Consider the following 10,106-nt stretch of genomic DNA (forward strand, 5'->3'; position numbering starts at 1 on the left):
GACATACCCAAAACTTCACCTAGACAGCCCCCCTGTAGTTAGCATCGGAGCATTTCATGCTCCAATGCTCTCCCTTGCCCTGCGCTGGATCGCGCAGGGCAAGGGCTCTTTTATTTACAATACCACATTTCTTTATTCTGCTGTCTGGCATTTTTGATTTTCATTGATGGAGCCGAAATCCTCACCTCAGTGTTGGCAATTCATCATAAAATTTCTCATTAAGAACTAAATCATAATACCTAGCCATATATGCCATCATGTGTATATGATATTGGACGTGGTCCTAGAATGACTGAATGGATCATTGGGAATCAGTTCTGTAAATCCAGGTCATGTGACTGCTGATAAATGTCATTATAGAATCTCCTTCGCTGCTGTACAGATGATTATATATTAGCTGTAACATTCAGGAATATTGCTGAGGTTAAATATAAGTCACCATGTAAATGTGGTTGTGGGCTCTCATTTTATTCTATTCTCTTACAGGAGACACGGGATGGAAGCCAATCATAAAAGATAGAAGGTAGATTACATTTCAGTTATATTTTATGTGGAGTGATATCATTGCAGTATGTCTCTTTTATACAGTTTGGCTGCAAACCTGCTCATTGTCTGTTATGTCGGTAGCATATACAGTGGATATAAAAAGTCTACACACCCGTTAAAATGTCAGGTTTCTGTGATATAAAAAAAATGAGACAAAGATAAATTATTTCAGAACTTTTTCCACCTTTAATGTGACCTAAAAACTGTACAACTCAATTGAAAAACAAACTGAAATCTTTTAGGTGGGGGGAAGAAAACCCAAAAAACTAAAATAATGTGGTTGCATAAGTGTGCACACCCTCTTATAACTGGGAATGTAGCTGTGTTCAGAATTAAGCAAAATCATGTTAAATAGGAGTCAGCATACACCTGCCATCATTTAAAGTGCCTCTGATTAACCCCAAATAAAGTTCAGCTTTCCTGAAATTTTCTTAGTCGCATCCCACAGCAAAAGCCATGGTCCGCAGAGAGCTTCCAAAGCATCAGAGGGATCTCATTGTTAAAAGGTATTAATCAGGAGAAGGGTACAAAAGAATTCCCAAGGCATTAGATATACCATGGAACACAGTGAAGACAGTCATCATCAAGTGGAGAAAATATTGCACAACAGTGACATTACCAAGAACTGGACGTCCCTCCAAAATTGATGAAAAGACGAAAAGAAAACTGGTCTGGGAGGCGACCAAGAGGCCTACAGCAACAAGAAGATGAAAGTTTTGGAATGGCCCAGCCAGAGCTCAGACCTGAATCCGATCTAAAATCTGTGGGGTGATCTGAAGAGGGCTGTCTGACAGATTTGGAGTGTTTTTGCAAAGAAGAGAGGGCAAATCAAAGTCAAAATGTGCCATGCTGATAGACTCATACCCCATGTACCTATGACACTGGCTGACCTGTTACATGTGCTGAAGACATCTGTGTTGGTCCCATGTTCATATGTGCCCGCATGTTCAAATGAAGTTTTAATATATGCAAATTAGCCTCTAGGAGCAACGGGGGCGTTGTTGTTACACCTAGAGGATTTGCTCTCTCTGCAACAGGGCCAGGCAGTAAGCAGAGCCTCTAGGTGTAATGGCAACGCCCCCATTGCTCCTAGAGGCTCATTTGCATATATTAACATTACGTTTTTCTCAGGAATGTGGGCACATATGTACATGGGACCAACAGAGATGCCTTCAGCTGCCAAGTGCACATGCAACAGGTCAGCCAGTGTCATAGGTACAAATCTGCTGACAGATGCGCTTTACAGGGGTTACCTAACTTAAATAAAAAATCAAACTGGAGCTGTGAATGTGGACAAGAATAGGCATTTCTAAAATAGGCCTCCTGGTCCGTTTCGCAAATTGCAGAAGGCACACAGGCGGCATCAGTTTTTTTGCACAGATACTACATCTTCTCTTTATTTTTTAATCCATTACTGGTTTTGGCTTCAAACACTGCATCAAAAACCTGAACAAATCTCACCAAACCCTGCACATTTACAGACAGCTTTACTGAAACGGGTTGTCCCGCCATTAAATCTTATTTTAATATAATTTAGCATTAAACACTAGTTACTTTTATAATTTACTTTCTGTTACAAAAATACTCCAATACACCAACGGCGCCACCTGGTGTTTGAGCTGTATAGTAATATTCACATCCACCTACTAAACGCACGTGTTCATGTTATAGGCTGTGACCGTTACATAAAGAGGTTTAAACCAGAAAGGATACCCCCCACCCGAGCTGCCAGCGTGAATAGAATCTAGCGGAGCAATTAGAGCAATGAATGGGGAGAGCTCTGGTGAAGTGCAGGGCTGGTGTGCCATGTACTATATGATGTTGGATTTGCATTTTTTACATCACTCATGGCCTAACCCCTTTAAAGGCTATGGGCACCAATTGGTCTTTATTAAAATTGTCATTTATTTCTTAGTTTGATAAGAACTTAGCTTGAATGAGTGTTCATGATCTGTTACGAAAGTACAGACAGGGCTGCAGTTCAAGCCTGTAGAGCAGCTCTTTGATGGATTTTAAAAGAGCAGTATGTAGATCGGTGAAAACTAGAAGACGAAAATGTTAAAAATTAATAAATATCAACTGAAAATATAATTTTTGTTCCCCAAGGTGTCCATAGCCGTTATATTACTTCTAATCTAATAAAGTACCAAACATTTTGAATTTGAAATAAACTGACTTAATTCAGCTTAAGGGTTTATTCACACGTCCGCAAAATGGGTCCGCATTCATTCCGCAATTTTGCGGAACAGGTGCAGACCATTCATTTTCAATGGGGCCGGGAATGTGCTATCCGCATTTGCAGCTCCGCACTTCCGGATCCGCAAAAAATAGAACATGTCCTATTCTTGTCTGCAATTGCGGACAAGAAAAAGCATTTTTTATGAGAGTGCCAGGGATGTGCGGTCCGCAAAATGCAGAACGCACATTACCGGTGTCGGTGTTTTGCGGATCCGCAAAACACATACAGACGTGTGAATGGACCCTAAAGGAGAACGCCAGCAAATTGTATTCTCTGACCTGCTAGAAAGGTACATGATGTAATCTGTAGTGAATGTAATCTTCTTACCGGTGTCTGTATTCATGACTTATAACCTTCCTTCTGATCCTCAGCTGTGTCATGTGACCAGCAATCAGACTTTCCAAATAACACAGCATCTTATGTGTGGATAGGGAGTCAGTTTCTCTGTGTATTCCTATGGGAGCCTTAATGTCAGTCTCATAGGAATGAATAGAGAAGTAACTGGCTTCCTGTTCTGTGTCAGTTGGAGGTCAGAGAATTGGTCACATGACACAGCTTAGGATCAGAAGGGAGAGGATAACTCACAAATACAGTCACTAATGAGAAGATTACATTCACTACATATTACATCAAGTACCTTCCTAACAGGTCAGAGAATAAAAACATTTTTTGTGGGACTGCTAGTTTACGGGTGCATTCCACGAACGTATGTATTTAACAAGAGAAAAAAAAAAAGGATGCAACATGGATGTAATAATGCCTATCCTTGTCCGCAAAGTGGACAAGAACAGGACATGTTCTATCTTTTTTGCGGAACTGCAGAAGGACATACGGATGTGGACAGCACGTGGTGTTCTGTCCATTTATTTTTGCGGACCTATAGAAATGAATGGGTCCATGTGTGATCAGGAAAAAATGTGGACTAGATACAGATTACAAATACGGCCGTGTGAATAGGGCATAAGGGAGCCGAGCCACATCTGCTGCTAACTGCCAGGCCGCACCTGTATTCTGCAACTGAAAAAACTGCAGGGACAGTTAGCGGTGACAGCAATGTGGTCACCACAGCTGGGGTGCACTAGTGTAATAGTGTCCTTATTTTTACTTGTTTTCTTTTAACATTGGTTTATGTTTTTTATTTCAAGTAAAGAGCCAAAAGATGCAGATCAGCTGTACAATACACTGAAAAATATTCTGCAGCAGGTGAAGGTGAGTGCACAGGTACTTGTATTGCTTCTTCAGCTGATTTAACCCTATTGCCTGCCTTATCTCACTCAGTGAGGTGTTATATTACTGATCTCACCATGCTTGTAGTAGTAGTAGTAGTCATCTATGTCAGAGGATAGGCCTTTCTGAATGAAGATACATATTTATTATAAAGCATAATCCCAGGAAAAATTGAAAATCTAATATTTGCCTAGGTCACTGATCTCCAACATGTGGCTCTCCAGCTGTTGCAAAACTGAAACTTCTATCGTACCCTGATAGCCACAGCATGTCAGGGCATGATGGGAGTTGTAGTTTTGCCACAGCTGGACAGCCACAGATTGGAATACATTGGCCCAGATTTTCATTTATCCTTTCCCACATTCCAAGCTGTAATTTATACAGTCCCACTTTTGTATCCAGTAGTATCTAACAAAGGGAGTATTCATGCCTAGTCAACATGATTCCGTCACTCCATACAAGTAATAAGGAACTGGTGGATGCAAATCAGAAAAGCCACATTTTTCATTTATTTCTTGATGGATTTAATTTAAGTGCGTTTTCTGTCCTCTAAACATAATTACCGTAAAAAAATGCAATATGCATTTCATACCAAACTCGGGGCTGTACCCCCTGCCACAGTTATGTACCAATGGATAACAGAAAGACTGCTTCTTATTCATTACATTGTCCATCGTCTCGGAAGTTTCGGCAGTGCAGTGTAATAAGTACTCGCTCCATTCACTTGAATAGAGTGAGTACCATTATCATGAAGTGCCACCTCATATTCAAACAGCTGATCGGTGGGGGTGCCGGGGTTTGGACCCCCACCTATCAGGTATTGATGATCTATCGTGACAATAGGTCATCAATATATGTGGCCTGCACAACCACTTGTAAATATTGGAATAACAGTTGAAATGTTTTCTCTTTTCATTATACTACTGAAAGCAAAGCTGTTAGCTGATTTCTGCCGCCCTATCCAAAAGTAGGGAATAATGGAAGGAGAGAAGCTATGTTCTGTGATATACAGGTTTATATGACTTTGGGCAGGACGTACGAATAAAAAGCAGGGTAACTCCTGAGAGTAGAGTTGTTTCGGTTATCGAAATTTCGATACCCAATCGATATTTTTGTTCCGGTTTCGATACGATACTGGGATTTCCATTTTTTCAATACTGTGCTGCGCAGTCTAGTACCACAGAACATGAGCGTGCTGCTGTCAGCGAGCTCCAAGTTCCCTCAGCAGCACAGGGGAGAAGCAGTCACTCTCTCCCTCCCCCTGTGCCGCCGCTGCCAATGAGGAGAGACGGGAGGAGAGGGGGCGGGCGCACTGCGCCACCAATGAAAGTTAACTTCTAAAACAAATACAGGAGGCAGTAGAATCACATAGCCGGCACCCTGCCTCTATGACAGGGAGCTGCGATCAGCCGCAGTTAGCCCCTCAGGTGCGGCACCTTAGGGGTTAACTGCCCCTGATCGCAGCTCCCTATCAGAGGCAGGGTGCTGGCTATGTGATTCTGCCGGCACCGCCTCCTGTATTAAAGGTTAACTATCATTGGTGGCGCAGTGCACTCTCCCCCCCCCCCCCCCCCAATATTAAAAAACATGGGTGACTGGGTGTGTCCTTCTCTGCCTCCCCCCCTCCCCAGTATTAAAAAACATTGGTGCCGCAGTGCGCCCTTCTCCCCCTCCTCCTCATTGGTGGCAGAGGCAACTTCTGATTGGAGCCCCAGCAGTGTAATGCTGGAGCTCCTATCGGTTACCATGGCAGCTAGGATGCTACTGAAGCCCTGGCTGCCATGGTAAGCATCCTGCTGCTGTGTGCACAAAGCCCAGGGCAGCAGAGACAGTGTAAAGTCCTATTCACCCTAATAGAGCTCTATTAGGGTGAATAGAACAAGGGATCAAAGATCACAGGTTCTAGCACTAGGGGGAAATAATTAATAAACAGTAAAAAAAAATAACAAAATATTAAGTATAAATTACCCCCTTTCCCAGTTTTACATATAAAATATATAAACAATAAATAAACATATCACATATTGCCACGTCCAAAAAGTCCAAACTATTAAAATATTTTAAAAAAACTATGCAGTGAATGACAGAACAGAAAAAATTTTAACTGCACAAATCTCCATTTTTTAGTCACCGCACCTTTTTTTTTTTTTCGTATGGTATCGAGTATCGCAATACTTTTTTATAGTATTGAAACCGAATCAAAATTTTGGTATCAAAACAACCCTACCTGAGGGGACTCCTAGGGGAAAGACAGTAAGAGTCCTTATTACCCCACCCACACAGGATGGTTGACAGCCTTCTGTGTACACTCACTGATACAGCGAGAGCTGTCAATTATCCTGTGCAGGGAGGGTAATCAGGACTCTGACTGTCTCTTCTAGGAGTCCTGGCACGATTTACTCTGCTTTTTATTCAGAAATCCTGCACCAAACCATATGAACCTATTACAGAGCTCTGAGTCGCTGTCATATCCCGCTATCAGATGGGCCTGCAGAAATCACCTGACACGGTCACTTTGAACTACACAAACTTAATTTCTTTATTTCAGAGTCATCAAAGTGCATGGCCTTTCATGGAGCCTGTGAAAAGAACCGAGGCACCAGGATACTATGAAGTCATAAGGTTCCCCATGGGTAATTACATTCACTTTTTGGAATTATTCTCTACTGAAAGAAGTAAATCACAAGTACCTACTATAACCTTCCTAATAAGTACAACTACTGCCTTCCCAAAAATCTTATTACACTGTAGGCTTGCCATACAAACTCTAAGGCTAGTTTTACATCCGCAGTAGAGGCTCTGGTAGGGAACAGCCTGCCGGAGTCCTCCGGGTCTGGGATTGCCAGGTACTGCCGCATGTCCGCCGGACCCTATTGACTATAATGGGGACCAACAGAGATCCGGCCGCTACCCTGCAAATATGTCGAAAATTGGCCATTTCCCCACATTTTCTGCTGGATCACACATGCTGTGCGCAGCCACAGCACAGCCGAGAACCAGGAAGCGGTGAGAACAGAGCCTTCACTGCTTGCAGGTCCTCTGGTACTAATGAGTGCTTCCATAATTGAAGCGCTCATTAGTATTCAACCCACTTTTGGGAGGGGAAATGCATCCCTGCAGCAGCACAAAAGCAGGGATCACTTTTAAATATGAAAATAAGCTAATAAAATATCTACTCAGTGTAGCCACCCGTAAAATGACGTTTTCATATCTGCAAATGAGCCTCTAGGAGCAATGGGGGCGTTGTTGTTTCAACTAGAGGCTCAACTCTCTCTGTAACTGCTGCTCCCTCTGCACTTTGATTGATAGGGCCATGTGTGATCAGATTTACACTGCCTGGCCCTGTCAGTCAAAGTGCAGAAGGCAAAGCAGTTGCAGAGAGAGCAGAGCCTCTAGGTGTAACAGCAACGCCCCCATTTCTCCTTGAGGCTCATTTGTACATATTAGCCTAGTTTCACACTAGCGGCAGGGGAGTCTGGTAGGCTGTTCCGGCGGCTGAACAGCCTGTTGGATCCCTCCTGCCGCTGGTTCACGTGTGCCCCCGGACTGCCGCTCCGTCCCCATTGACACAGCAGCTCTTTCACACTGCCACTAGTGTGAAAGTACCCTTAAAACTCATTTTTCTCAGCAATGCAGGCACATATGAACATGGGACCAACACAGATGTCACAGCTGCCAAGTGCACATGTAACAGGTCAGCCTGTCAGGTTTGCCAGTCAGCTCATAAGACTATGGCATTTATTAGACCCGTGGCAGCCGCTTCCCTATCTCTGTTAATGGGCTGAATTTTATTATTTGAAACACTTTTCATATCTGTTTTAAGACACAAAAACATCATTTAATATTTTTCTTGAATACCAGATCTGAAAACCATGAGTGAACGTGTGAAGAACAGATATTATGTGACAAAGAAGCTATTCATGGCCGATCTACAGAGAATCTTCACAAACTGCAGGGAGTACAACCCACCGGAGAGCGAATACTTTAAATGTGCAAATATCCTGGAGAAATTCTTCTACACTAAAATTAAAGAAGCCGGACTGATTGACAAATGAGTCGGGACTTCCGTGTTCCATTAACGTGCCTGATATTATTGGCTTGCCTACTGTTTTGCGCATCACACTTTTTTGCACTCAATCTAAATCCTACTAACTCTAATAATATTGCTGGCCTTTAGCAAGCTTTCTTTTGTTGGTTATGATTTTGTATAGATTTTATTAGAAAAAGGTGCTTTATAGCCTTTAGAGTATATAATATTGGTATGAGATGTTTTGTATATTTAGAATTGTTTTGTATAATGAGATTTATCAACCACATTTATTCAACCACTAATATTACAGAATGGCTTACTGTAGATTATAGATTTCTTATGCCGGCCATAAGTAAAAACATAATCTGGTATAACTACAGGTGAAAAAAAACCTCAAAAACATTAGTTATATTTTTAGGCAGAAAGTGGATGTTAAACTACAATATTAGGCAATCGTCATACTTAGTAACTCCCTTATATAAATATACTAATATTTTTATTGATCCCAGAATTGCTCTCTTTTCAAATGGGAATTATTGGGTAATTACTATGAAAGGAATTTGACACCTGCAATATGCAAGCAGCATGTACAGCAAACAGAATTCTGTCAATGTAGTGCCTGTCTGAATATGGCGACAGCCTGTATTTTCACTGCCTATAAGATGCTGTATATGACCCCTGTAAGCTGTGTATGAATATTCTGCTCACCGATGAGTTTATTACTTTGGAGAAGGAAGCGAGTCACTTTATAATAGTATGTTGAAGAACTGCTGATTATGCAGTTTTGTGCTTGTGTTTATTTTACCTGTTTATTTTTTTCCTAGGGGTTTTTGCTAGGAATGAAACTTTGTTTGAATACTGTACGGAGCGAGCACTCCATACAGTATTAGGGTCTATTCACACGTCCACAATGGGTCCGCATCCGTTCCGCAATTTTGCGGACTGGAACACACTTGTGGACGTTTGAATGGACCCTTAGAATGTTATGGCTCAGATGAGCCAAAGTTATTACTTCATGAAGTCTCGCAAGACTTTGGGTAATAACTTCAAGAATTAATTTCTACTGTTAAAAACCTTTTCCCGAACCCTGTTTCGGTTCCAAGTGGTACCTGTCAGTTTTTTATTTTATTTTTTCAATTTGTAGGGGCAGTCATACTGAACATTTTTGTAGTATACTTTAATTACTGAAATCGTACATTTGTATTAGAAAATAGCTCTAAAGTGCCTTAGCAACACCCTGTCCTCTGTTTACATAACTGTGGAGACTTGCTCAATACTGACTGTGTTATGTAAACAGAAGACAGAGCATTGCTAAGGCTCAAAATGGGGGACTTTAGAGCTATTTTTCTAATAGAAATTTAAAATTTCAGTAAATAAAATATATTTCAAAAATGTTCAGTATGACTGCCCCTGACATTTACACTTTAAAGTCACTATGAAAATGCAAAGTAATCTGCAGGCAGCATGTTATAGAACAAGAGGAACTGAGCAGACGGATATATAGTTTTGTGGGAAAAGATTTGGTAAAACTTTTAATTTACTGTATCTTTCGTTTTATAAGACACACATTTTTTCCCCAAAAGTGGGGGGGAAATGGCTGTGCATCTTATAAAGCGAATACTAGTGACCGCTTACATTATTGGAAGCGTTCACTAGTATGCACAAGGTGCCGGGAGTGAAGCACCGCAAGTGCTTCACCCTCCCCGGTCTTCCTTCCTGGGGCCGGCGCTTCACTGTCCTGACCGCGTGCAGCGTCAGGATGTTGTATGCGCTCTATGACCTGACGCTGCATGCAGTCAAGGTGACAGAGCAGCGCAGGCCTGGAAGACAGGGGAGTGCGACTTCTGCCGGAGGTGAAGGAGCCGTGGCGCAGGACAGGTAAGAGGAGGTTTTTATTTTAATCTGATCTGAAGTCTGATGGGGTCTAACATTGAGGGCTGATCTGAGGTCTGATGGGGGTCTGGCAATGTGGGCTGATCTGAGGTCTGATGGGGGGGGGTCTGGCAATGTGGGCTGATCTGAAGTCTGATGGGGTCTAACATTGAGGGCTGATCTGAGGTCTAA

General features: G+C 42.1%; 1 protein-coding gene across 2 annotated transcripts in view; it reads left to right on the plus strand.

Moving 5' to 3' along the window:
* KAT2B (lysine acetyltransferase 2B) overlaps positions 1 to 9,005 on the plus strand; it is a 120,691-nt gene extending 111,686 nt beyond the window's left edge. For both annotated transcript variants that reach the window (XM_044294495.1, XM_044294498.1), the window contains exons 15-18: positions 487 to 523; positions 3,931 to 3,994; positions 6,561 to 6,645; positions 7,874 to 9,005. In XM_044294495.1, coding sequence (XP_044150430.1) covers positions 487 to 523; positions 3,931 to 3,994; positions 6,561 to 6,645; positions 7,874 to 8,067 — 380 coding nt within the window. In that variant the 3' untranslated portion in view covers positions 8,068 to 9,005. The remainder of the gene's footprint in view (positions 1 to 486; positions 524 to 3,930; positions 3,995 to 6,560; positions 6,646 to 7,873) is intronic.
* The last annotated feature ends 1,101 nt before the right edge of the window (positions 9,006 to 10,106 follow it).

This window comes from Bufo gargarizans, chromosome 5, assembly GCF_014858855.1.
Source record: "Bufo gargarizans isolate SCDJY-AF-19 chromosome 5, ASM1485885v1, whole genome shotgun sequence".
NCBI lineage: Eukaryota > Metazoa > Chordata > Amphibia > Anura > Bufonidae > Bufo > Bufo gargarizans.